The 27,023-nt window shown below is 54.3% G+C and overlaps 2 protein-coding genes and 1 long non-coding RNA gene across 16 annotated transcripts in view; 1 reads left to right on the top strand and 2 right to left on the bottom strand.

The window, feature by feature from the left end:
- The window catches only part of CRTC1 (CREB regulated transcription coactivator 1), a 44,953-nt gene extending 38,779 nt beyond the window's left edge, over positions 1-6,174 (top strand). For 11 of the 13 annotated variants that reach the window (XM_086862511.1, XM_086862510.1, XM_086862509.1 and 8 more), the window contains one exon: positions 1,092-2,676. In XM_086862511.1, the coding sequence (XP_086718637.1) occupies positions 1,092-1,303 (212 nt within the window). In that variant the 3' untranslated portion in view covers positions 1,304-2,676. Of the gene's footprint in view, positions 1-1,091; positions 2,677-3,438; positions 5,025-5,083 lie in introns of those variants that run through there. The other 2 variants (XR_015279128.1, XR_015279129.1) reach the window with 1 other exon arrangement.
- On the bottom strand, positions 2,461-6,089 carry LOC147649366 (uncharacterized). Its single transcript, XR_015279130.1, has 3 exons — positions 5,064-6,089; positions 4,498-5,006; positions 2,461-4,441 (listed from the first exon to the last, which is right to left on the bottom strand). It is a non-coding gene; the product is annotated as an uncharacterized LOC147649366 (long non-coding RNA).
- A 1,448-nt stretch (positions 6,175-7,622) lies between the features above and the next one.
- On the bottom strand, positions 7,623-26,922 carry COMP (cartilage oligomeric matrix protein). Of its 2 annotated transcripts, XM_086863138.1 has the most exons (20): positions 26,750-26,922; positions 23,785-23,865; positions 23,440-23,525; positions 18,945-18,996; positions 17,872-18,044; positions 16,543-16,680; positions 14,687-14,764; positions 14,223-14,390; positions 13,326-13,430; positions 13,119-13,226; positions 12,158-12,317; positions 11,660-11,778; positions 11,121-11,173; positions 10,625-10,818; positions 9,470-9,648; positions 9,254-9,302; positions 8,880-9,076; positions 8,601-8,773; positions 8,316-8,455; positions 7,623-8,200 (listed from the first exon to the last, which is right to left on the bottom strand). In XM_086863138.1, exons 1-20 carry the CDS (start codon positions 26,844-26,846, stop codon positions 8,154-8,156), a joined length of 2,397 nt encoding a protein of 798 aa, XP_086719264.1. In that variant the 5' UTR covers positions 26,847-26,922; the 3' UTR covers positions 7,623-8,153. The 2 variants fall into 2 exon arrangements, with proteins under 2 accessions (XP_086719264.1, XP_086719265.1); XM_086863139.1 differs by lacking the exon at positions 23,785-23,865 and having other exon boundaries at positions 26,750-26,914.
- Positions 26,923-27,023: the final 101 nt, after the last annotated feature.

Here is a 27,023-nt window from a genome sequence, read left to right as displayed (position 1 = left end):
ACTGGGGGGACTGAGAACACTCTGTGGTTCTGTACCTGAGGCTGAGCCAGGGTCCCTCATGGGGATACGGGGCAGGAAAAGGACTGAGGAGACTGAAGAGACTCAGGGGACTCTGTCGTTCTGCACCTAAAGGTGTTGGAGTGTCCAAAGTCAGGATACAGGGCAGGAAAAGGTCTGAGGAGACTCTGTGGTTGGGATACAGGGTGGGGAAAGGTCTGAGGAGACTCTGTGGTTGGGATACAGGGTGGGGAAAGGTCTGAGGAGCAGCTGAGGGCAGTGCAGAGGAGACTGAGGGGACTGGGTGGGTTCTGCAGCTCCAATCTCCGCTCTGGGAGCAGGGACAGCAGCCAGGGAATGGCTGTGCCAGGGAGATCAGGGAATTGTGCCCCTCAGAGAACTCTGCCCAGGCTCCTCAGGGCATGGCCCCGGCCCCAGCCCTGCCAGAGCTCCAGGAGTGTTTGGACAACACTCTGGGACAGGCTGGGATTTTGGGGTGTCTGTGCAGGGCCAGGAGCTGCATCCACGATCCTCCCGATCCTCCCAGCTCAGGATATTCCACAATTCCATGATCCCAGCTTGGGGTTTCTCTTGGGGATTGTTGAGGGCTTTGTTCCACCTGAGCTGTGTGTCCCAGTGCTCACCTGATCCCGGCACACAGGTAGAGCACCAGTTTTCCTATGGATTTATCCTGCCCCTGAATTCCCTGGATCCTCTGCTGCAGTGAGGAAAAGCTGTGGGAGCCAAACTCCTTCCTCTGCTCAGCCCAAGCTGGCCAGCAAAGGCTTGGAGTGTCACATATGGTGGCCAATCTGGTCACAGTGGGGCTTTGGAAACAATCCCTGCCCAGGGATGCTGTGGCTGCAGCCAGGAATGGTGGAAATTGAGGTTATTCCTCCTCAAGCTGAGAGAAAAGGCTCGACTTAGACCCAACACGAATTTGGGGCTGTGCGTGGTGGTTTGGAGATGCTGTGAGGAACCCGAAATGTGAAGGAAGGTGGATGTTCCTCATCTGAGAGCTCCATAAACGTTGCCAGGGATGTTGGGAGCTGTTTTCCTGCGTGTTTGACCCCCGTGTGTTCTGTTCCCTGCAGTGACAGGAGAATCCCCCCCCAGCTTATCAAAAGAACTGACCAGCTCCTTGGCAGGCGTGGGGGACGTCAGCTTCGACACGGATTCCCAGTTCCCTCTGGATGAACTCAAAATTGACCCTTTGACCTTGGATGGACTGCACATGCTCAACGACCCCGACATGGTCCTCACCGACCCCGCCACAGAGGACACGTTCCGGATGGACCGGCTGTGATCCGCCGGGATCTCCCGCGGGATCCATCCCGGAGGGTCCATCCCAGAGGGTCCATCCCGTCCCGGAGGATCCGTCCCGTCCCGGAGGATCCGTCCCGGAGGGAGCAGCTGCTCCGTGTCCCCCTGTACAATGAGTAACCACAGCTTGTTGTTCTGAGCTTGCCGCGCTGCCGAGCCCCCGTCCCCGTGGCGCCCAGCGATGTCACCCCCGAGCCGCTCGTTGCCGTCCAGCAGTAAGGAGTTGTCCGGTTTTTCCCGGTTTTCCATCGGCCTTTTCCTCTGCAGAGCCCCCATTTCCCCCAGCAAGGCTCGGCGGGGCCCTGCCCGTGTCCCTGCGCTAGAGAGGGGCTGCGGGATGAGGAGGGAAGGGCAGGAGATGCCGGCAAACACCGAAATCCGGCGCCGGAGGGGCCCAGCCCCCTCCTCTCTCCCGGATTGGGAAGTGAATCCCTGCATTGCCACCTTTCCCTGGAATTGTGACTCTGCTTCGTGACACTGTCACCCCTCCAGGTGCCGTGCTTGTCCCCAGGTGTGTCCCCAACCTCTTGTCCCTCCCTCCTGCCCCAGCCATCCCGGCAAAGCGGAGCCGCCGCCGGCCACCAATCCCAAAAATCCACTTTAAACACTATTTTTTTTTCCAAGCTTTTTATGTTTATTTTTTTTGTTGTTTTGTTTTGTTTGTTTTTTAAAAATATATATGTAATATATATCTATTTCTATATATGGCTACATATATAGAGAGCATTTCTGAGCACACATGAAAGTTCTATAATTCATTACTTGATTAGACAGAGGATCAGAACATCTTAAAGCAGCTAAAAAAAAAATAGAGACTAACCTGCATAATCCTAATTTTTACTTTGTGAGAGATTCCTGGGCAACAGGAAGGGCATTTCCATAGCAATGCCAGGCTAGTAGAATCATGATTTTTTAATTTTTTTATTCTTATTCATTACTTATTCTGTTACTTATTTATGATTTTATTTTTGGTCATTGTTGTTGTCTTTTTTTTTTTTTTTATTTAAATATTTGGATATTAGGAAAGTAGCTCAACTACATACAGCCAATGGAAGCACTCTACATAATATTTGTACAGTACATTTTTTTTTTTTGTGGTTTTACTCCAGAAATATATTATATATATTATATATGTAGGTATTTTTAAACTAACTGGAATTTTAAACAGATGTTAAGCAGGAATAAGGAAGCCTAAGGCAAGTTTAGATATTTTCCTTTGGAATAGGCAAAAATAGGGTGGTTGGAACTTAAAAATTCCTTCATTCACCCGGGGGGAAAAAAAAAAATCTCTTGCTCCAGAATGACCAGGATCAAATCCTCCAAAATTCTGTTTAATTAAATGGAGAATTGATTATTTCTGGTGGTCCTTGTGCATGTTCTGTGCTGCAAATTAAAAATAATTCCCATGTAGATTGCCCAGGCTGGGAATTGGGGGTTTCACTCCGGCGGGATCGATGGCGATTCCCAGATTTCTGGGAATGGATGGATTCAAAGGGCACTGCTGGAACATCCTCATTCCCCTGGGATCTGCACGGGGACAGCATCTCCCAGCACAGGAAAGGCAGGAGTTAATCAGGAATTAACAGCATTTGGAATCTTATTAACTAATTAACAGTGCAGCCCCCGAGGGCGAGCAGCCACATGGATCCCACTCCCTAAAATCCCAGCGGTTCCCAGTTCCCAGCGGGAATTCTGCCCTTCCCGGCCTCCTGCACCAGCTGGATTTGGAAACCCAGCACTCCCAATCCCAAAACTTCTCCTGTGCCGGGAGTTCCCCACAATTAATGAGCCCCCCCTGCAATTAATGCCTTCTCACTGCTCTGCTAATGAGTTATACCAAGTTTCTGTGTGCTTCCAGAAATCCCGGCCTGCCGTGCTGAGGTTCCTGCAGGGTCGGGATCTCCCCGATCCCGGGCTGTCCCCTCACCTTTCCGTGCCATTTCTTGACCATTTGCACTAAAAATGTGGAATTTCTTTTTTTTTTCTTGGTGTTTCCCTGTGTCTTTTTAATTTTTATTTTATTTTTTTTTTTTAATTTTCATTTGATCCTTCTCCACGCCCTTCAGAGGTTTCCCCGCATCTCTTGGGAATGTTTTGGGATTTATTTTTTTTTGGCAGGGTAGGACACGTTCGTTCCTGGTGGCTGCTTGTTTCAGATCCCTCACACTTTTCAGTTTAAGGAGGAGATAAAAGCTCAAACTGGAGGAAACCTGGAAAAAAAAAAAACAGGAGGAATTTGGGCCCAGGCGACTCGGAGCCCTTTGCTGAAGGTCCAGGGTGAGCCTGAAACTCTTCCCGTGTGGGAATTCCGTGTTTGTCTCCCTCTGGAATGGCTCCCGTGGATGTGGCAGTGCCCGTCCGTCACTGCGGGGCTGGCATTCCTCACGGGAGCCGCATTTTGAACTCCGTGTGTAAATAAGAGCTCTTTGTTTCTTGGACTTGTAAGCAGACCTTGAAAATGGCCTTAATTTCAAGCTGACACCCTTTGGATTGTGGCTGTCGCAGTTTGGGACCCTCCGGCCCAGAGGGGTTTCATCCCTGGGCAGCGGGAATTGTCCCGCTGGGAATTCCGTGCGGGACAGGAGGGGCTGCTTCTCATCCCCCCGGAGATCCAGGGATTCCAGCAGATCCCGCCTTTCCCTTCCCCGGGGGAACCTTCCAGGTGCCCCTCTCACTCCTCCAAATCCCATCTCTGGCATCAGGCGGGTCTGGAAGCAGAGCCAGAGAGAAGCGTGGGGCGGCTCCCGAGCGCTCCCAGAACAAATAATCTGCTTTTATTCCCAGCAGAGCAAGCCTGTGCTCATTTCAGTGCAGAGAGGGAAAACCATCACTGGGCAAAAAGCCCAAAGAGCAGGAGAGAAGCGTTAATTGGTGGTGTTGATTGGTGTGGGTGAAGCCGTGCGGTGTCTCCAGGGGTGACTGTCCCGCCCTCCCTCCGTGTGTTCCCCTCTGCAGAGGGGCCCGAGCCGCAGGGCCCCGCTGCTGCACTGGGGCACAGCAGGAACGAACCCTCGGCGCAGCCCCGGCTGCGGCTGCTGCACTGGGGCAGCTGTGGGGAGCAGGGCTGTTCTGCACCCACACAGGGGTGTGGGTCCTGCCCCACCTGTGCACAGTGTCACACCTGTACACAGTGTCACACACTGCCCCATACACACACACACTGCCCCACATGTACACACAGTGCCCCACATGTACACAGTGTCACACAGTGCCCCACATGTACACAGTGTCACACAGTGCCCCACATGTACACAGTGTCACACACTGCCCCACATGTACACAGTGTCACACACACTGCCCCACGTGTACACAGTGTCACACACTGCCCCATACACACACACAGTGTCACACACTGCCCCACATGTACACAGTGTCACACACACTGCCCCACATGTACACACAGTGCCCCACATGCACACACACTGCCCCACATGTGCACAGTGTCACACACTGCCCCATACACACACACAGTGCCCCACATGTACACACTGCCCCATACACACACAGTGCCCCACACACTGCCCCACCTGTACACACAGTGTCACACACTGCCCCACATGTACACACAGTGTCACACACTGCCCCATACACACACACACTGCCCCACCTGTACACAGTGTCACACACTGCCCCACACACACACACAGTGCCCCACATGCACACACAGTGCCCTGCACACACACACACTGCCCCACACACACACAGTGCCCCACATGCACACACAGTGCCCTGCACACACACACACTGCCCCACACACACACAGTGCCCCCCCCCCCACACACATACACAGTGCCCCCCACAGTGCCCAACACACACACACACAGCCCCATACACACACACTGCCCCAAACACACACACAGTGCCCCACACACACACACAGCCCCGGGGCCGGGCTCTGCCCCATTTTCAAGAGGGGGAAGCGTTTCCAGCAGGGGCTGTGCACTCACTCGTTGGTTCCGTGGAGCTTTCACGCATTGTTTGATGAATTCACTTTCACGAGCGCTCCTGGGTGAGCCTCAGCTCAGGGGGAGGCTGGCTTTGCTGGTTCCCTGGAGGTCTTTTCCAGCCCCAATTTGATGATTCTGTTCCAGACTAGATTCAGGTTCATTTCCAACCTTAATTCAGTGATTCTTTTCCACCCCTGCTTCGGCGGCTCTTTCCCAACCTCAATTCTGTGATTCCAAGAGCAAAAGCTGCCCTGAGTTTATCTAAAAGAATTCACCTAAATTTCCCTCCAACACAAACCCTCAGTCCTAAAACCTCAGATTTCTGTCAAAACAACAATTCAGGCTTGAGCTGTTCCCTAAGGAAAGACCCTGGAACCCCCTCTGGACACGAAGGAAGCAGGAAGGCCCCTCCTCTCCCCGCAGATCCCAACCTTGGCTGTTTTTTTTCGGGAGAAACCCCAAAACCAGCGCGTTTATTCCTCGGAGCAACGCCCCCCCCGTCACTGTGATGGCAATGTGAAAGCGCAGGTAGCCTTTGTTACGTGTGTCTGTCCTTTTTAAAAAACAACCAGGAAAAAGGAAAAAAAAAAAAAAACCAAAACCCTAAAAAAAAAAACAACCCCTCCCTCCCTCTTAGAATTAAACTTTGTAGTGTTCCTGTTCTTTGTATTTTGAGTTGCATCTTATTTATACGGCGCAGTGTAGGCATGGATTGCATGTCGGTTTTCTATGCGGGCACCACGACATTCTGACTGTGTATTATAAATCATTTTTACCTTTTTAAACAGGGAAAAAAAAAAACCTAAAAACAAAACAAACAAACAAAAAAATAATTAACGACAGCAACACAACAGAATCATTGTGTGGAATTTCTATACTGCAAAGCCAAACACTACATGGAGTCCTCTCTTGGTTTGTGTTATTTATTTTCCGAGGCGGTTGGGGCGGGCGGGGGGCGGGCGGAGCCGTGTGTGCGTTGCCTTATGTGGGCTTGACCAATTTTATCAAAATAAAGGCCTGAAGGGGTAAAATCCGCTGGCTCTTGTCTTCAGGGGGTGGAGGGTGGGATGGGGAGAGCGGGGGGAAAAAGGAGAGGATCCCGTGGAAAAAGGGAGAAAATCCTGTGGAAAAAAGGGAGAAAATCCTGTGGAAAAGGGAGAAAATCCTGTGGAAAAAAAGGAGAAAAACTTGTGGAAAAAAGGAGAAAATCCTGTGGAAAAAAGGGAGAAATCTTGTGGAAAAAAGGGAGAAATCTTGTGGAAAAAAGGGAGAAAATCCTGTGGAAAAAAAGGAGAAAATCCTGTGGAAAAAAAGAGAGAGGATCCCATGGAAAAAAAGGGAGAAAATCCCTTGGAAAAAAGGGAGAAATCCTGTGGAAAAAAGGGAGAAAATCCTGTGGAAAAAAAGGAGAAAATCCTGTGGAAAAAAAGAGAGAGGATCCCATGGAAAAAAAGGGAGAAAATCCCTTGGAAAAAAGGGAGAAATCCTGTGGAAAAAAGGGAGAAAATCCTGTGGAAAAAAAGGAGAAAATCCTGTGGAAAAAAAGAGAGAGGATCCCATGGAAAAAAAGGGAGAAAATCCCTTGGAAAAAAGGGAGAGGATCCCAAATGCAGCTGGGCCGTGTGGGAATTATTCCTGGGAGTGAAGAGCAGGGGGTTGAGTTTGAATCCTGGAATTCCTGCTCTGGAATCCTGGAATGGCCCCAGTTGGGATCCTCGGCACAGAACACCCCGAGGAGCCCAGACCCCGGGATTGTTGGGGTCCCTCTGGATATCCCACAGCCCACCCAGGGCAGGGACACAGGAGCGTGTCCAGGTGGGTTTGGGGTGTTCCAGGTGGGTTTGGGGTGTTCCAGGTGGGTTTGGGATGTTCCAGGTGGGTTTGGGATGTTCCAGGTGGGTTTGGGGTGTTCCAGGTGGGTTTGGGTTGGCCCCAGGTGGGTTTGGGATGTTCCAGCTGGGTTTGGGGTGTTCCAGGTGGGTTTGGGGTGTTCCAGGTGGGTTTGGGATGGCCCCAGGTGGGTTTGGGTTGGCCCCAGGTGGGTTTGGGTTGGCCCCAGGTGGGTTTGGGGTGTTCCAGGTGGGTTTGGGGTGTTCCAGGTGGGTTTGGGGTCTTCCAGGTGGGTTTGGGATGTTCCAGGTGGGTTTGGGTTGGCCCCAGGTGGGTTTGGGATGTCCCAGCAGGAACCAGGCAGGGCAGGGCTAAGGACAGGGAGGTTCTTGAGGAAATGGTGCCTCCCTGCCTTGGCATTTCCAGGAGAATTCCCAATCCAGCCCCACCGAGCTCAGCCCTGAGGGTTCCTCCCTTCCACATCTGCAAGGGAAAAGCTTCGGGAGAGTGGAGAGAACACATTCATGACCAAGGAGAAATCTAGAATTTATTATCCAGCATTCCAAGTGTTCATTCTCCAACATTCCAGAGCAAAGATTCTCTCCTTAAAGTGCTTTTTTCACGTGTGAAAATGAGCAGCTCGGACCGAGGCTGCTCCGCGCGTCCTTCTCAGACTCGTGCTGGGTTTGCTTTGCAGCAGGTCTCGAAAAGGAAAACATTCACACTCGGGAGCCTGGGAGCAGGGAGAAGATTCCTGGGAATCATCCACGCCAAACCTCCCCCAAGCATCGCAGCTGCCGCAGGGAGCTCCCAGCGCGGCCTGAGCCGGGGCTTGCGGCAGCTCAGGCTTCTGGTCACACTCCCTGTCTCCACCTCTGCCCTTCCCAGAGGATTCGTGTAACATTTTCAGGGATTTGCTGTTGGGGAAGGGGAGCTGGAGGCGGTGAGGGCGCGGTGGGAGGTGCTGACAGCTCTTGGGGCAGGATTCCAGAGCGGGAGCGGGGTGGCCGAGCACGGCGTGGGAAGCAGGACGGGCTGCGGGGACGTTCCGTGGGATTAGTCCTGCTGGACCCGGAACGTCTCGTAGTCCTCTGGGATGGTGTCTGAGGATTGGAGCAAGGAGAGATCAGGGGCAGGAACAGCAGGGCAGAACGGGCTCCCGTTCCCTGCCCCTTTCCTGTGGAGAGGTGGAAAAGGGAGGAGAATTCCAGATCTCACCGTTGCAGCGGTAGCGGAGGTTGGACCAGATGATGTTCTCCTGGGAGAAGCAGAAGACCCCGAGGCGTCCCCCTCTCATGGTGGTGTCCAGGACAACTCCGGTGTCTGCCACCACCTCGGGGCCTTCGTAGAACCGAGCCCTGGAGGGGAACACGGCCGGGAGTGACGGAGCTCCCCGGGCCCAGGGATGCTCTCCCAGGGGAGGCTGGGGCAGCCTGGGACAGGGGGATTGTCCCTTCCAAATTCTGGGATTCCTGAGGTTGATTTTCCTGCCCTGAGCCTCACCTGATGTAGCCGACCTGGGGCCGGTGCTGCAGGAACCAGCGGTAGGAGGTCTTGTCCTTCCAGCCCGAATTCCTGGGGTCTTTCCAGAGCAGCTTCACCTGGTCCATGGTGTCTCCCGTGTGCCACAGGGAATTCCGGAGGTATTCCCCAGGGCCCGTCTTGGATTTCACTGCCTGGGACAGAGGAGAGCCTGCTCAACGTGTGCAGGAAGGATTCAACACGGCCGCTTAGCCCGGGGCAAAAACCCAGCCGGGAATTCCCTTCCCAGGGCTCCTTTACCTTCAGCTGAATCCCCGGCTCCGCCACTGCCCGGAAGGGATTTGCCTGCCAATAGGTTTGCTCCATCTGCTTCCACATCACCACGTAGAAGCTGGAGCTGTCCTGGTAGCCGAAGATGAAGCCGGCGTAGTCGTCGTCGGTGGCCGTGTTGACGTGGAAGGTGCCCTCGAAGTCCACCCCGTTGAAGGCCGTGTACCCTGCCAGGGCAGAGACAGAGACTCTGCATCCCGGCAGGAAACAGAGCTGGGATGGGGCTGGGGAGGAGGATTCTGCCCAGGGGAATCTGGGCTCTGTGCCCCAGAGGAAATGGTGGATGAAGGAATGAAAGCTGCAGTGAGGGATGATTTCCCCAAGGGAAAAGGGAAATTCCTCACCTACAGCCAGGCCGGGGTCGCTGTTCATGGTCTGGACAATCTCCATGCCCTGGGAAAGAGGAATTGTGACTCCTCAGTGCAATTCCAGACACAGCAAATTCCCTCTTGTGCTGCCCCTGGGCTGTGACTGGGATTTGGGCGCTGCAGAACCACAGAGGCCACGGAGCCCTTCAGGGAAAACCCTCCAGGATCGCTCCCAGCTGGAGCTGTCCCCACCTGGTTGAGGACGATCCAGTTGGGGTCGATCTGGGCGTCCCCCTCGGGGTCCAGCACCACGGTCTGGAAGGCCCTGAAGTCGGTGAGCGTCACCTCGGCGTTCTCGGGGCAGACGTCGATCCTGTCGATCACCATGTCCCTGTCGAAGTCGTCCTCACAAAGGTTCCCAACGCCGTCCCCTGGGCACGAGGAGGAGGAGGAGGAGGAGGAGGAGGAGGAGGAGGAGGAGGAGGAGGAGGAGGAGGAGGAGGAGGAGGAGGAGGAGGAGGAGGAGGGGGAGGAGGAGGAGGAGGAAGGAGCCTGGAGCAGCAGCTCCTGCCCTGGGTTTGCTCAGCCTCGGGCACCAAGGGATTGGGACACCCCCAGGAGCTGCAGAGAAACCTGGAGGCTTCTGCTGCTGCCAGAGAGAGAACCTGACCCCAAACAGGATCCCAAAACTGACCCCAAACCTCACCCCAAACCTGACCCCAAACAGGATCCCAAACCTGACCCCAAACAGGATCCCATACAGGATCCCAAAGCTGATCCCAAACCTGACCCCAAACCTGACCCCAAACCTGACCCCAAACAGGATCCCAAAGCTGACCCCAAACAGGATCCCAAACCTGACCCCAAACAGGATCCCAAAACTGACCCCAAACCTGACCCCAAACCTGACCCCAAAGCTGACCCCAAACAGGATCCCATACAGGATCCCAAACCTGACCCCAAACCTGACCCCAAACCTGACCCCAAACAGGATCCCAAACAGGATCCCATACAGGATCCTATACAGGATCCCAAAGCTGATCCCAAAGCTGACCCCAAAGCTGACCCCAAACCTGACCCCAAACAGGATCCCAAAGCTGACCCCAAACAGGATCCCAAACCTGACCCCAAACAGGATCCCAAAACTGACCCCAAACCTGACCCCAAACCTGACCCCAAACAGGATCCCATACAGGATCCTATACAGGATCCCAAAGCTGACCCCAAAGCTGACCCCAAAGCTGACCCCAAAGCTGACCCCAAAGCTGACCCCAAGCCGCCCCAGCCCCATCCCCACGCTGGCTCTGTGGACACCTGCAGGTGTCACTGGCTGGAGCCAGCCCCAGGTTCCTGCGGGTTCCAGCACCCGGAGCTGTCCCGGGAAGCCCGGGGGGATCCATCCCTCACCATCCGAGTCCTCCTGCCCGGGGTTCGGGACCAGCCTGCAGTTATCGGGGCCCGGGGGCCTGAAGTCCGGAATTCCATCATCATCATCATCCTCGTCGCACTCGTCTCCCAGCCCGTCCCCGTCCGTGTCCACCTGCGAGCTGTTGGGCACCGTGGGGCAGTTGTCCCGGGAATCCTGGTGCCCGTCCCCGTCGCTGGGGACAAGGGAAGGGCCACGTCAGCCAGGGCCACCAGCTCGGGGACCCCCCCGGGGCTGGGACCCTCGGCTGGAGCGGCGGGGTTGGGAATTCCGGCCTTAAAGGGAAGTGGGTCGGGGGTGTTCCCGCTGGGATCGGCTCCGGGATCGCTCCTGGGGTCGCTTTTGGTGAAGTCTGAAGGAAATTCCAGCTCTAAAGTTTTTCTAGGGGAAGGCCAAGCCGGGTTCTCGCAGCCCTTCGGTCCCTTCGACCCCGGGATTTTGTGCCAATAAACAGAAATTTTAATTTCTGCAGCTCACCTGTCCTGGTTGGTGTCACAGGCATCTCCCACCAGATCGTGGTCGGTGTCTTTCTAGAAAAATACAGGGAGAAAAATGGAAATTTTCCAGAGGAAAAGGCAAGAAAAAGAACAGAGAGCTGCCAACAGCAGGGGAGCCCTGAGGGAGGATTTGGGGGGATTCTGAGAATTCCAGCAGTGGGAGGAAGGGAGAGCCCAGAGTGCCAGACTTTGGCTCCAGAGGGAATTTCCTTCTGTGCCACAGTGGGTGGCAGCTGGAATTGTCACCTGGGCACGGCCTGGGTGATGTGGGGTGACAGGAGGGGCCCTGCAGGACCCAGAATTGTCACCAGGCATTTTTGGGGTGACAGGAGGGGCCCTGCAGGACCCAGAATTGTCACCAGGAGCTGTTGGGGTGACAGGAGGGGCCCTGCAGGACCCAGAATTGTCACCAGGAGTTGTTGGGGTGACAGGAGGGGCCCTGCAGGACCCAGAATTGTCACCAGGCGTTTTTGGGGTGACAGGAGGGGCCCTGCAGGACCCAGCCCGGGGGTTCTGTACCTGGTCAGGGTTGCTGAGGGTGGGGCAGCTGTCACAGGCGTCCCCCACGCCGTCCCCGTCCCCGTCCCTCTGGTCAGGGTTGGGCACTCTCTTGCAGTTGTCCATGGGGTTTTTGATCCCTGGAAAACAGGGGACAGTGGATCCACAGGAATCCAGGGGGGTGAAGTCCTGGATAAAGCACGGATTTCAGGATTTGGGGGTGGCGTTTGCTGGGATTCCGCTGCTGGGAGCGGTTTTTGTGCTCAGCTCGGTCCCCAAAGCCAGCCAGGCTCGTCCCCAGCCCAGGGGACAGCCCTGACACCCCCAGCCTCCAGCCAGGAGCTGCAGGCACCTGCCATATCCCCAAATTTCTTCCTTAAAACGCAGCACGGGGCAGTGAGGGACAATAAAAACCACAACAAATCCACGCTCCGGGCGGCTCCCGGGCGGGGACAGCCGGGTTTGCCGGCCGGGATCGGGCCGGTCCCAGCGGGACTCCGGGATGCGCCCGGCTCTCACCGTCCCCGTCCATGTCATCGTCGCACTCGTCCCCTTTGCCGTCGCCGTCGATGTCCCTCTGGTCGTTGTTCTTCACCTGCCGGCAGTTGTCACACGCGTCCCCGAAGTTGTCCCTGTCGGCGTTGCGCTGGTCCGCGTTCCGCGTGTACACGCAGTTGTCCTGCGGGAGGGGACGCGGCTGCCACCGGGCACGGACCCCAAATCCCCCCGGGGCTCCCCAGAGCCCGCAGCTTCCTCGGCCGCGTCCTGCAGCCCCCGGGAACCCGGAGGGAATCCACAGCCGGAGCTTGGGATGCACAGCGGGAGCTTGGAATTCCCAGTGGGACCTTGGAATTCACACCGGGATCTTGGAATGCACACCAGGACCTCGGAATTCACACTGTGACCACTAAATCACCAGAGACCTCTGAATTCCCGCTGGGATCTCTGAATTCCCGTTGGGATCTATGAATTCCCCCTGGGATCTCTGAATTGTCCCTGGGATCTCTGAATTGTCCCTGGGATCTCTGAATTCCCGCTGGGATCCCTGAATTCCCCCTGGGATCCCTGAATTCCCCCTGGGATCTCTGAATTCCCCCTGGGATCTCTGAATTCCTCCTGGGATCTCTGAATTCCCCCTGGGATCCCTGAATTCCCCCTGGGATCTCTGAATTCCCCCTGGGATCTCTGAATTCCCCCTGGGATCCCTGAATTCCCCCTGGGATCTCTGAATTCCCCCTGGGATCTCTGAATTCCCCCTGAGATCTCTGAATTCTCCCTGGGATCTCTGAATTCCCCCTGGGATCTCAGAATTCCCCCTGGGATCTCTGAATTCCCCCTGGGATCTCTGAATTCCCCCTGGAACCTCTCAGTTCGCAGTGGGACCTTGGATCTCCCACTGGGACCCCCTGAACCCCCCCGGGAGCCCCGAATGCCCCCCGAGGGTGCTGCAGGAGCCCGGGAGGGGCAGCAGGGCCCGCACCTCGGTGTTTGGGATCCCGTCCCCATCGGCATCATCATCGCAGGCGTCCCCGATGCCGTCCCTGTCCGCGTCCTCCTGGCCCGAGTTGGGGACGGTGACGCAGTTATCCTGCCAGGAGAGGCACAGGGATGCGGGAACCGCCCCGCAGCGCCCGGGTTATCCCCGCAGGGATAACGGGAATGCCATTCCCGGCTTTCCCTCCCTCACCTTGCGGCATTTCTTGTCGGAGCAGCGCTGCTTCTCGTCGGGGACTCCGTCGATGTCCGTGTCCTTCCCGCACACGAAACCATTCCCTGCCCAGCCCACCAGGCACTGCAAAGGGACACACGGTCGGCCACGGCTCTCCCAAATCCAGGGATTTGCGGGAGAAACGGCGCCGGACGCTGCAGATCCAGGGATGGGAAAGCCTGCAGGGAAATAAGGCCCGGGAGGAACATCCCTGGGATTTCTGCTGCCGGGAGCAGGAGCTGGGCTGGGGATGCTGAGGGGATTCTCCCCGCTCAGATCCAGGGAATTCCGTGCCCGGGGGATTTGCAGCGCTCCAGGGCAAAGCGGAGCCCCGAAAAGCGGCAGCGGGGAGGGTTTGGGAAGGGAGAGGGCAGCGGCAGAGCCGGGACAGCAGCGCGGGGCGAGGGGACGAGAAGAGCAGCGGGACCCCAGTCCCGGGGGTTCGGGACCAGCCCCCGATCGTGCGGGAATCAGAGCACACCCCAATTGTTGGGGGGGTTGGACCTGACCCAAATCCCGGGGCGGGGTCGGAGCGGGACCCGGGAATAGGGGATGGGACCCGAGCCCAGTCTCGGGAGATGGGACCCGGTCCCGGTGTCGCTAGAACAGAACCCGGTCCCGGTGTCACTCTGACAGAACCCGGTCCCGGTGTCACCCTGACAGGACCCGGTCCCGGTGTCACTAGAACGGGACCCGCTCGGTGCCGGTGTCACTAGAACGGGACCCGCTCGGTGCCGGTGTCACTCGGACAGGACCCGGTCCCGGTGTCACTAGAACGGGACCCGCTCGGTGCCGGTGTCACTAGAACGGGACCCGCTCGGTGCCGGTGTCGCTCTGACAGGACCCGCTCGGTGCCGGTGTCCCCCCGGGCCGCACCTGGCAGGACAGGGAGCCGTCCCTCTCCACGATGCACTCGGCTTTCTCGTGGCACGGGCTGATGTCGCCGTTGGGGCAGCGCCGTGTCCCCGCGGGGGGCTGGCTCCGGCAGCCGCTGCTCTGGTCCCCCACAAAGCCCGGCTTGCAGGGCCCGCATTTGTAGGATCCCTGCGGGGAGAGCGGGGAGCAGCTCCGGGAATTCCATCCCAGCCCCTCCCGGCCCTGCCAGGAACAATTCCTGCCCAGGATCCCACCCAGCCCTGCCCTGTGGCACTGGAGCCATTCCCTGGCTCCTGTCCCTCCATCCCTTGTCCCTCTCCAGCTCTCCTGGAGCTCCTCAGGCCCTGAGGGGGCTCTGAGCTCTCCTGGATCCTTCTCCTCTCCAGGTGAGCCCCCCCAGCTCTCCCAGCCCGGCTCCAGGGGGGCTCCAGCCCTGGAGCAGCTCCGGATCCCTGAGGATTTACCCGAGTGTTGATGCAGATGGAGTTTGGGACACAGTTGGTGGCAGCTCCAGTCTCACACTCGTTGATGTCGGTGCACACCTGCCCAGGAGGAGCGGGACACACCTTTACCTTCCCTCCAGCCCGATCCCGGGATGTCGGCGGGGCCAGGAGCAGGAGCAGAGCCCTGGCACCCCTCACTAGCCCAGGGCTAGGAAAGCTTCAGGCAGATCCCAGCAGGATTCCAGCCTGGGAACAGAGCCCCGAGCTGAGCCGCTGGAATATCCTCGCTCTGGAAGGGTGATTCCATGGATTTGGAAGCTCAGTGGCTGCATGCCATGAGCGGCCCCAAATTCCCAGAGCCACGTGTGGGACAACTATCCCTAAAAACCCCAGTCAGCTGTTGGGATTTTTAATCTGCCTGGAGCTGTCAGAGATGCTGGGAGGGGGTGGCAGCAGCTGTGTGGACTCTGCAGGAAGGATTCCCATTCCCATTCCCATTCCCATTCCCATTCCCATTCCCACTCCCACTCCCATTCCCTCTCCCACTCCCATTCCCTCTCCCATTCCTGTTCCCTTCCCATTCCCGTTCCCATTCCCACTCCCATTCCCAGAGGGGTTGGGATGCTGTGTCCAGCCCCAGTTTGGCACAGGGGAGGTGGCTCTGGAGCTCAGGACATCCTGGGCGCTCTCCTCTCCCTGGAATCACGGAATCCCAGAATGATTTGGGCTGGGAGGAGCTTTCCATCCATCCATCATCCATCCATCCATCATCCATCCATCATCCATCATCCATCCATCATCCATCCATCATCCATCATCCATCCATCATCCATCATCCATCCATCCATCCATCCATCCATCCATCCATCATCCATCCATCATCCATCCATCCATCCATCATCCATCCATCATCCATCCATCCATCATCCATCCATCCATCCATCCATCCATCCATCCATCCATCCATCCATCATCCATCCATCATCCATCCATCATCCATCCATCATCCATCATCCATCCATCATCCATCATCCATCATCCATCCATCCATCCATCATCCATCCATCATCCATCATCCATCCATCATCCATCCATCATCCATCCATCCATGGATTCCATCCATCCATCCATCATCCATCATCCATCCATCCATCCATCCATCCATCCATCATCCGTCCATCCATCATCCATCCATCCATCCATCCATCCATCCATCCATCCATCATCCATCATCCATCCATCCATCCATCCATCCATCCATCATCCATCCATCCATCCATCATCCATCCATCCATCCATCATCCATCCATCCATCATCCATCCATCCATCATCCGTCCATCCATCATCCATCCATCATCCATCATCCATCCATCCATCCATCCATCCATCATCCATCCATCCATCCATCATCCATCCATCCATCCATCCATCCATCATCCATCCATCCATCATCCATCCATCCATCCATCCATCATCCATCCATCATCCATCATCCATCCATCATCCATCATCCATCATCCATCCATCCATCATCCATCCATCATCCATCATCCATCCATCATCCGTCCATCCATCATCCATCCATCATCCATCCATCCATCCATCCATCCATCCATCCATCCATCCATCCATCATCCGTCCATCCATCATCCATCCATCCATCCATCCATCCATCCATCATCCATCATCCATCCATCCTCCCATTCCCACCCCCATGGACACCTCCCACTACCCCAGGCCGCTCCGAGCTGGCCTGGAACCCTTCCAGGTCTGGGAATTCCCAATCCAGAACCCCATCTCCCATCTCCTCCCTCCGCAGACCTCAGAGCGGCGGAGGGGAGGCAATTCCCATCTCCGGAACATTCCGGGCTCTCACCTGCTTGTTGGCCCTGGCGAAGGCCATGCCCAGCCCCTCCAGCGGCTCCCCGCTGAAGCCGGGCGGGCAGGGGTCGCAGCGGAAGCCGGGGTTGCTGTTGATGCACTGCACTTTTGGGAAGCAGGGGTTGGCGTTGCACTGCAACGAGACAGGAGCTGCCCAGGGCTGCCAGAGCTCGCATTTTGAGTTTGAAGGAGGAGGAAACGGCGCTGGAGCCCCTCGGGGAACTTCCAAAGCTGTTCCAGCCATAGAACAACGGCACTCGGAGCTCTGGCTCTCCTCGGGTGACAGCAGGGCACGGGCAGGGAGCTGCTCGTGCTTCACCTTTTCCTTCCTGGAATCCTCAGAGTGCAGGGAGCCGGACAATTCCACACACTCCCTTTCCAAAAGCTCTCCCAACGCTTTGCTTCCCCCAACACTTGGTTATTTTCCCTGGATTTTGATGCAGCACAGGGATACAGAGCATCCCATATTTTGACAATCCCAAAATCTCCCAGCGGGTTTTTAAATTGAACTGAGGCTCGGTAAGAGTGGGATGGGCATGGTTTGGGAAGCACGGAACTCAGGAGCCCTCCAAAAAAAATCCATGGATGAGCAGAGCTTTGCACACACACCGAGTTTAAAATCGGTGGAAAGCCACATTTCCTTAAAAAAAAAAGGATTTCCTGAGAAAATGACCCAGCAAGGTTTGATTTAGGGGCAGAAACAAAGCCCTGCGGTGGAAATTTGCTGTTTCAGGAATTACTTGGGAATTGTTTGAGCTGATAAATCTTATCCCCAGCAGCTCCTGGGCACAGGAGAGCGCTCTCCTCTTCCAGACCCCCCTCCCTGTGCGCCACAAAGCTCGGGATTTGTTTCAATGGGAGAAAGCCCGAAACCTCCGGAGGGGCTGGGACGGAATTCCAGCATCCCCGGGAATTGCAGCGGCTCCGGGGGCAGCGTTGCAGCGGTGGCTGCAGGATGAAGGGCTGCAGGGAATGCAGGGATGCAGGGATGCAGGGTTCAGGGATTCAGGGCTGCAGGATGTAGGGTGCAGGGATGCAGGGGTGCAGGATTCAGGGATGCAGGCTGCAGGATGCAGGATTCAGGGATGCAGGGCTGCAGGGTGCAGGGCTGCAGGATGCAGGGGTGCAGAATTCAGGGATGCAGGGGTGCAGGATGCAGGGGTGCAGGATTCAGGGCTGCAGGATTCAGGGATGCAGGATGCAGGATTCAGGGATGCAGGATGCAGGGGTGCAGGGATGCAGGATTCAGGGTGGCAGGATTCAGGGCTGCAGGGCTGCAGGGTGCAGGCTGCAGGCTGCAGGCTGCAGGGTGCGGTTTATTCACCTCGTTGATGTCGCTGCAGTGGGTGCCGTTGCCGGTGTAGCCGGCGGGGCAGGGCCCGCAGCGGAAGCCGCCGCCGCTCTCGGTGCACGGCACCCCCGGGAAGCAGGGGCTGGGGACACAGCGCTTGAACTGGGTCATGGTCACCACCGGCCCCGTCACCTCCGGCCGCATGCCTGGGGGACAGCGGGGTCAGGAGCGGGCTGTGACAGAGCCACCACGGGCTGTGACAGCCACCACGGGCTGTGACAGCCACCACGGGGTGTGACAGAGCCACCACGGGGTGTTCCAGTGTCACCATGGGGTGTCCCAGAGCCACCACGGGGTGTGACAGAGCCACCGGAACATCCTGCGGTGTCCCAAAGCCACCACGGGGTGTCCCAAAGCCACCACAAGCTGTTCCAAAGCCACCACGGGATGTCCCAAAGCCACCACGGGGTGTCCCAAAGCCACCACGGGGTGTCCCAAAGCCACCACAAGCTGTCCCAAAGCCACCATGGGATGTCCTAAAGCCACCACGGGGTGTCCCTTCCCCCCCAGGGGGAGCAGCAAGGCTGGGGGCGGAGGGGTGGAAGGAGCCCCGGGGAGGGTTTGGGGGTGAGGGGCTCAGAGCACAGACCCCCCCCGGCAGGGCCGGGCTGATCCCACCGGGATTAACGGGATTTTGGGAGGGAATTCCTGCCTGGGAGGGTGGGGAGGGGCGGGGATGGAATTCCCAGATCCCTGCATCCCTGGCAGTGTCCCAGGCCACCCTGGTGTCCCTGCCATGGCACGGGTGGCACTGGGGGAACTGTAAACTCCCTCCAACCCAAGCCATTCCAGGATTCTGGAATTCTGGGGCGTTGCTGGAAGGAAAGAGAAGCTTTTGGATCCCCCCCAGCTCCCCTCGAGCCACGAGAACATCCTGGACACCAAGCCCTGTGAGCTGTGGGGCCGGAAAAACAATCCCAGATATTGGGAATAGCCGGGAATGGCCGGGAACAGCCGGGAAGAGCCGCGATCCCAGCTGTTCCCTTTGGATCACAGCTGGAATTGCCGGAGGGGCAGAGGAGCAGGGGACACAGCCCCGCACTCACCGCACGCATCGCACTCCATCACCGTGTTCTTCAGGAATGTGATCTCCTTGATCTGCGGGGAAAAACCGGGATGAGCCGGGCCGGGATCTGCATCCCGGGATTCCCAGAGAGAACAGAGCCGGGATCTGCATCCCGGGATTCCGGGAGAGAACAGAGCCGGGATCTGCATCCCGGGATTCCCGGGAGAGAACAGAGCCGGGATCTGCATCCCGGGATTCCCGGGAGAGAACAGAACAGGGCCGGGATCTGCATCCCGGGATTCCCAGAGAACAGAGCCGGGATCTGCATCCCGGGATTCCCAGAGAACAGAGCCGGGATCTGCATCCCGGGATTCCCAAAGAGAACAGAGCCGGGATCTGCATCCCGGGATTCCCAGAGAACAGGGCCGGGATCTGCATCTCAGGATTCCCAGAGAACAGGGCCGGGATCTGCATCTCGGGATTCCCAGAGAACAGAACAGAGCCGGGATCTGCATCCCGGGATTCCCAGAGAGAACAGAACAGAGCCGGGATCTGCATCCCGGGATTCCCAAAGAGAACAGAACAGAGCCGGGATCTGCATCCCGGGATTCCCAGAGAGAACAGAGCCGGGATCTGCATCCCGGGATTGCCGGGAGAGAACAGAGCCGGGATCTGCATCCCGGGATTGCCGGGAGAGAACAGAGCCGGGATCTGCATCCCGGGATTCCCAGAGAACAGAACAGAGCCGGGATCTGCATCCCGGGATTCCCAGAGAGAACAGAGCCGGGATCTGCATCCCGGGATTCCCAGAGAGAACAGAGCCGGGATCTGCATCCCGGGATTCCCAGAGAACAGAGCCGGGATCTGCATCCCGGGATTCCCAGAGAGAACAGAACAGGGCCGGGATCTGCATCCCGGGATTCCCAGAGAGAACAGGGCCGGGATCTGCATCCCGGGATTCCCAGAGAACAGGGCCGGGATCTGCATCCCGGGATTCCCGGGAGAGAACAGAGCCGGGATCTGCATCCCGGGATTCCCAGAGAGAACAGAACAGAGCCGGGATCTGCATCCCGGGATTCCCAGAGAGAACAGAGCCGGGATCTGCATCCCGGGATTCCCAGAGAACAGAACAGAGCCGGGATCTGCATCCCGGGATTCCCAGAGAGAACAGGGCCGGGATCTGCATCCCGGGATTCCCAGAGAACAGGGCCGGGATCTGCATCCCGGGATTCCCGGGAGAGAACAGAGCCGGGATCTGCATCCCGGGATTCCCAAAGAGAACAGAACAGGGCCGGGATCTGCATCCCGGGATTCCCAAAGAGAACAGAACAGAGCCGGGATCTGCATCCCGGGATTCCCAAAGAGAACAGAACAGAGCCGGGATCTGCATCCCGGGATTCCCAAAGAGAACAGGGCCGGGATCTGCATCCCGGGATTCCCAGAGAACAGAACAGGGCCGGGATCTGCATCCCGGGATTCCCAAAGAGAACAGAACAGAGCCGGGATCTGCATCCCGGGATTCCCAGAGAACAGGGCCGGGATCTGCATCCCGGGATTGCCGGGAGAGAACAGGGCCGGGATCTGCATCTCGGGATTCCCAGAGAACAGGGCCGGGATCTGCATCCCGGGATTCCCAGAGAGAACAGAGCCGGGATCTGCATCCCGGGATTCCCAGAGAACAGAACAGAGCCGGGATCTGCATCCCGGGATTCCCAGAGAACAGAACAGGGCCGGGATCTGCATCCCGGGATTCCCAGAGAGAACAGAGCCGGGATCTGCATCCCGGGATTCCCAAAGAACAGAGCCGGGATCTGCATCCCGGGATTCCCAGAGAGAACAGAACAGAGCCGGGATCTGCATCCCGGGATTCCCAAAGAACAGGGCCGGGATCTGCATCCCGGGATTCCCAAAGAGAACAGGGCCGGGATCTGCATCCCGGGATTCCGGGAGAGAACAGGGCCGGGATCTGCATCCCGGGATTCCCAAAGAACAGAGCCGGGATCTGCATCCCGGGATTCCCGGGGCAGAACAGGGCCGGGATCTGCATCCCGGGATTCCCAGAGAACAGGGCCGGGATCTGCATCCCGGGATTCCCAAAGAGAACAGGGCTGGAATCTGCATCCAAGAATTCCCGGGAGAGCAGAACAGGGCCGGGATCTGGATCCAAGAATTCCCGGGAGAGCAGAACAGGGCTGGGATCCGGATCCAAGGATTTCCAGGGACAGCAGAACATCGTGGCTGGGACTGCTCAGCTCTCACCCAGCAGCTCTTGCCCCAAAATCTGGGGATTCCCTGGGAATTTGGGGGTTTCATCCCTTGGGATTCATTCCCTGGGAGCTGGGAGCATTCATGAAATGAAATGAAATAAAAAATAAAATAAAATAAAATAAAATAAAATAAAATAAAATAAAATAAAATAAAATAAAATAAAATAAAATAAAATAAAATAAAATAAAATAAAATAAAATAAAATAAAATAAAATAAAATAAAATAGTGGCAAAAGGGGAAAGAACAAACAGGAAAATCTGCTGGAAGGGAGCACTGGAATGATTGCTGGAGGCTGCCAGGATTCCCAAAAAACACTGGGTTTTTATTCAGGGCCTGGAATGTGAGAGGAGCTCCGGTGTTTTTGCAGGATTCCAGCTCCCTGCCTCTGGAATGGCTCCATTCCCACCGGGAACAGCAGCAGAATGAACCTTTCTGTCCCCCCGAGAGAGAATCCAAACAAATCCTGCTTCAAACCCTGCTTCAAACCAGGGCAGAGCACCCAAGGAATCCCAAATTCCCAAAAAAACCTGCTGGACCCAGGAAAGCTTTCAGGATTGAAGCAGGAAAAGGGACACAAAAACACAAAAAAGGGCTGGGAGAGCTCCTGCAGCTCCCAAATTCGGCCTCTCCTCCCATTTCCTGAGCCCAAAAAACCAAGGAAAAAGGGAATTTGTTCTCCCATCCTGCCACATCCCGGTTTTAAAGCTCCACAGTTTGCCGGAAAATTCGGGAATTCTAAGGAACTTCCAGTGATTCCAACTCTAATTCCCAACTTGAGTTCCTCAGGTTGGGTTTTTCCCCCGCCTCAAAGGGGTTTTTTTACAATTTTAAGGATTTTCAAAGGGGTTTTTTTTACAATTTTAAGGATTTTCAAAGGGATTTTTTTTACAATTTTAAGGATTTTCAAAGGGGTTTTTTTTTTACAATTTTAAGGATTTTTTCTCACCTTGAAGTTTATCCCAAGGTTTTTTTTCCAGCTGGAATTTTTTTTCCCAGCTTGAAGGGGGTTTTTTTTCACCCTGAAGTTTTTCCCAACTTGAGGATTTTTCCCAACTTTATTTCCCAATTACAAATCACCTCTGGATTCGCTTTTGCAGCGATAATCTGCTGAGAGATTAATGAGCAGAGAATTCCCAGAGCTCAGGAAATCGGGAATTAAACCCAGGAAGCAGCTCCTGAATTCCAGAGGGAGCAGAGAATTCCCAGAGCTCAGGAAATCGGGAATTAGGGCCAGGAAGCAGCTCCTGAATTCCAGAATGAGAATTCCCAGAGCTCAGAAAATCGGGAATTAGGGGAAGAAGCAGCTCCTGAATTCCAGAATGAGAATTCCCAGAGCTCAGAAAATCGGGAATTAAACCCAGGAAGCAGCTCCTGAATTCCAGAATGAGAATTCCCAGAGCTCAGGAAATCGGGAATTAAACCCAGGAAGCAGCTCCTGAATTCCAGAATGAGAATTCCCAGAGCTCAGGAAATCGGGAATTAAACCCAGGAAGCAGCTCCTGAATTCCAGAGGGAGAATTCCCAGAGCTCAGGAAATCGGGAATTAAACCCAGGAAGCAGCTCCTGAATTCCAGAGGGAGAATTCCCAGAGCTCAGGAAATCGGGAATTAGGGGAAGAAGCAGCTCCTGAATTCCAGAATGAGAATTCCCAGAGCTCAGAAAATCGGGAATTAAACCCAGGAAGCAGCTCCTGAATTCCAGAATGAGAATTCCCAGAGCTCAGGAAATCGGGAATTAAACCCAGGAAGCAGCTCCTGAATTCCAGAATGAGAATTCCCAGAGCTCAGGAAATCGGGAATTAAACCCAGGAAGCAGCTCCTGAATTCCAGAGGGAGAATTCCCAGAGCTCAGGAAATCGGGAATTAAACCCAGGAAGCAGCTCCTGAATTCCAGAGGGAGCAGAGAATTCCCAGAGCTCAGGAAATCGGGAATTAGGGCCAGGAAGCAGCTCCTGAATTCCAGAATGAGAATTCCCAGAGCTCAGGAAATCAGGAATTAAACCCAGGAAGCAGCTCCTGAATTCCAGAGGGAGAATTCCCAGAGCTCAGAAAATCAGGAATTAAACCCAGGAAGCAGCTCTTGAATTCCAGAATGAGAATTCCCAGAGCTCAGAAAATCGGGAATTAGGGCCAGGAAGCAGCTCCTGAATTCCAGAATGAGAATTCCCAGAGCTCAGAAAATCAGGAATTAGGGCCAGGAAGCAGCTCCTGAATTCCAGAGGGAGAATTCCCAGAGCTCAGGAAAAAATCGGGAATTTTTCACCCACCTGCTGCTTCAACAAATCCCGAACTTCCAGCAGCACCCGGTTGGTTTCCCTCATTTCTTGCAGCATTTCTGGCCCGACCTCTCCTCCTGAAAAAATCCAAAATCGTTGGGAAAAATCCCGAAGGATCCCAGCTTTGTGACCCAACTGAATAAATGAATATTCGGGATTCAGCCTCCAACCCCAAGGAGATTTATTTTGGCTGGGATTTGGGATTTGCTGTGCAGGGCTGGAACAATCCCTGATCTTCACACTCGGGGTGGGATTTGGTGCCAAAAGCAGCAAATCCCGGATTCCGGCTTTTCCCGAGTGTGGAAAAGGGGCCCGGCAGCCGCTGCCTCCTCTCACCTGGTCCCAAGGAATTCCCTGGATTCCTGCTGGAGGCGGGAGCTTTGCGGGTGGCGGCACTTTGGAGTGGCCGGCTGGGATCTTTGGGATACAAAGGACACGGGTGGAGAGGAAAATCGGGAATGATGGAGGGATGGAGCAGCTCCAGGAAAATCGGGAATGCTGGAGGGATGGAGCAGCTCCAGGGGAAAATCGGGAATGCTGGAGGGGCAGCTCCAAGGGAAAATCGGGAATGCTGGAGGAGCTGCTCCAGAGGAAATCGGGAATGCTGGAGGGATGGAGCAGCTCCAAGGGAAAATCGGGAATGATGGAGGGGCAGCTCCAAGGGAAAATCGGGAATGCTGGAGGGGCAGGAACAGCTCCAGGGGAAAATCGGGAATGCTGGAGGGGATGGAGCAGCTCCAGGGAATGCTGGAGGAGCAGGAACAGCCCCAAGGGAAAATCGGGAATGCTGGAGGGATGGAGCAGCTCCAGGAAAATCGGGAATGCTGGAGGAGCAGCTCCAGGGGAAAATCGGGAATGCTGGAGGGGCAGCTCCAGGAAAAATCGGGAATGCTGGAGGGGCAGCTCCAGGAAAATCGGGAATGCTGGAGGGGCAGGAACAGCTCCAGGGGAAAATCGGGAATGCTGGAGGAGCTGCTCCAGGGGAAAATCGGGAATGCTGGAGGGATGGAGCAGCTCCAGGAAAATCGGGAATGCTGGAGGGGCAGCTCCAAGGGAAAATCGGGAATGCTGGAGGGATGGAGCAGCTCCAGGGGAAAATCGGGAATGCTGGAGGGGATGGAACAGCTCCAGGGAATGCTGGAGGAGCAGGAACAGCCCCAAGGGAAAATCGGGAATGCTGGAGGGGATGGAACAGCCCCAAGGGAAAATCGGGAATGCTGGAGGAGCAGCTCCAAGGGAAAATCGGGAATGCTGGAGGGGATGGAGCAGCTCCAGGGAAAATCGGGAATGCTGGAGGGATGGAGCAGCTCCAGGAAAATCGGGAATGCTGGAGGGGCAGGAACAGCTCCAGGGGAAAATCGGGAATGCTGGAGGAGCAGCTCCAGGAAAATCGGGAATGCTGGAGGAGCAGCTCCAGGAAAATCGGGAATGCTGGAGGGGCAGCTCCAGAAAAATCGGGATCCCGTTATTCCATGGGGATTTAATTAATTAATTAATTAATTAAATTAAATTAATTTAATTTAATTCAGGGATTCTCCCAAAATCCCAGTGTCCAATTCCCTGTTGGCCATGAGGATGCACAACCTCATTTCCCTGTTTTTATTCCTAGAATTCCTCGTTTTATTCCAATGATTTCTCCATTTTCCCTCGAATTTCTCAATTTTTCCTATAATTCCTCATTTTATTCCAATGATTTCTCCATTTTCCCTCAAATTTCTCAATTTTTCCTATAATTCCTCAGGGTTTCCCCCATAATTTCTCATTTTTTCCTAGAATTTCTCCATTTTCCCCATAATTTCCTTAATTTTTTCCCCACATTTTCTAAAAAAAAAGGATTTGGGGAATATTTGTAATTTCTCCAGTAAATTTTGGATTGGGAATAATTTGGATTTCCTCCTGGAGCTGAGAATTCCCCAAAAGCAGAGTTTGGAGAGGAGGAATTTGGGAATTTATCCTTAAAAATCCAAGGTTGTGCTGGGATATTTTTTTTTGGGGGAATATTTGGGTGGGTTTTTTTCACTTAAATCAGCTGGAAAATGCAAATTAATGCAAAAAGTCACTGGAAATTCTTTACAAAACTCATCAAGAAATATTTTAAAAATATTAAAAGATTTTAAAAAAGCTTCACCCTTCAGGAGGAAAATGGGAAAAAAATAATAAAAAATCTGATTTTATAGAGTTTTCCTATAAAATCCAACATTTCCAGGCTCCAGCTGGAATATCCTGGAATATCCTGGAATATCCTGGAATATCCTGGAATATCCTGGAATATCCTGGAATATCCTGGAATATCCTCACTCCTTGTCCCCTTCCAGCCCTCAGCGTTTTCAGAGCAGCCTGAAAAACCTCTCAGAAATCAGAGTTGGGTCAGAATTAAATCAGAGTTAAATCAGAGTTAAATCAGAATTAAATCAGAGTTAAATCAGAATTAAATCAGAGTGAAATCAGAATTAAATCAGAGTGAAATCAGAGTTAAATCAGAATTAAATCAGAATTAAATCAGAATTGAATCTGAGTTAAATCAGAATTAAATCAGATTTAAATCAGAATTAAATCAGAGTTAAATCAGAGTTAAATCAGAGTTAAATCAGAGTTAAATAACAGTTAAATAAGAGTTAAATCAGCATTGCCAGCATTAAATCAGTTAATCAGTTAAATCTGAGTTAAATAAGGGTTAAATCAGAATGAAATCAGAGTTAAATCAAGAGTTAAATCAAGAGTTAAATCAAGAGTTATCTCAGAATTAAATCAGAATGAAATCAGAGTTAAATGAGAGTTAAGTCAGAGTTAAACCAGAGTTAAACCAGCATTAAATCAGAATTAACCAGCATTAAACCAGCATAAAACTAGCATTAACTCAGAATGAAATCAGAGTTAAATCAGTTAAATGAGAGTTAAATCAGAACTAAATCAGAGTTAACTCAGAGTTAACTCAGAACTAAATCAGAGTTATATCAGTTAAATAAGAGTTAAATCAGAACTAAATCAGAGTTAAATCAGATTGAAATCAGAGTTAAATCAGGGTTAAACCAGCATTAAATCAGAGTTAAATCAGAGTTAACTCAGAACTAAATCAGAGTTAAATCAGAGTTAAACCAGCAGTAAATCAGAGTTAGATCAGATTGAAATCAGAGTTAAATCAGAGTTAAACCAGCATTAAATCAGAGTTAAATCAGAGTTGAATGAGCATTAAAGCAGAGTTAAAAGAGCATTAAAGCAGAGTTAAAAGAGCATTAAAGCAGAGTTAAACCAGCACAAATCCACGGTTAAACCCGAACTAAAGCAGCCCTCCAGGCCTTACCAATCCTCCTCTGCTGTGCCAGGCAGAGGGGGCAGGAGAGGAGCAGCAGCAGCAGCAGAGCCGCGTTCATGGTGAGCTCTGGAGCCTCTCTCCCCATCCCTGCTCCGATATTTATGGAGCAAATTCCTTCCCCCAGCAGCTGGGACAGGCCTGCACGTCATTCCTGGCTGCTCCTGCAAAATAAACAATGTGAGAAACTCATCACTGGAGGACATGAAATTGCCTTTATTTTTTTTTTTCTTTATTTTTCCCTTTTTTTTTTTATTTTTTTCTC

This window comes from Cyanistes caeruleus, chromosome 25, assembly GCF_971803275.1.
Source record: "Cyanistes caeruleus chromosome 25, bCyaCae1.hap1.1, whole genome shotgun sequence".
Lineage (NCBI taxonomy): Eukaryota > Metazoa > Chordata > Aves > Passeriformes > Paridae > Cyanistes > Cyanistes caeruleus.
This window is presented reverse-complemented; position numbering and strand designations above follow the sequence as displayed.

Coding starts and splice junctions, on each gene's coding strand:
- COMP (XM_086863138.1), bottom strand. CDS start 26,846: ATGGGGAGAGAGGCTCCAGAGCTCACCATGAACGCGGCTCTGCTGCTG. Junction 12,318..13,118: donor ACGGGATCCCAAACACCGAG/GTGCGGGCCCTG, acceptor CCCCTCCCGCAG/GACAACTGCGTGTACACGCG. Junction 8,201..8,315: donor CCTCCGCTACCGCTGCAACG/GTGAGATCTGGA, acceptor TCCAATCCTCAG/ACACCATCCCAGAGGACTAC.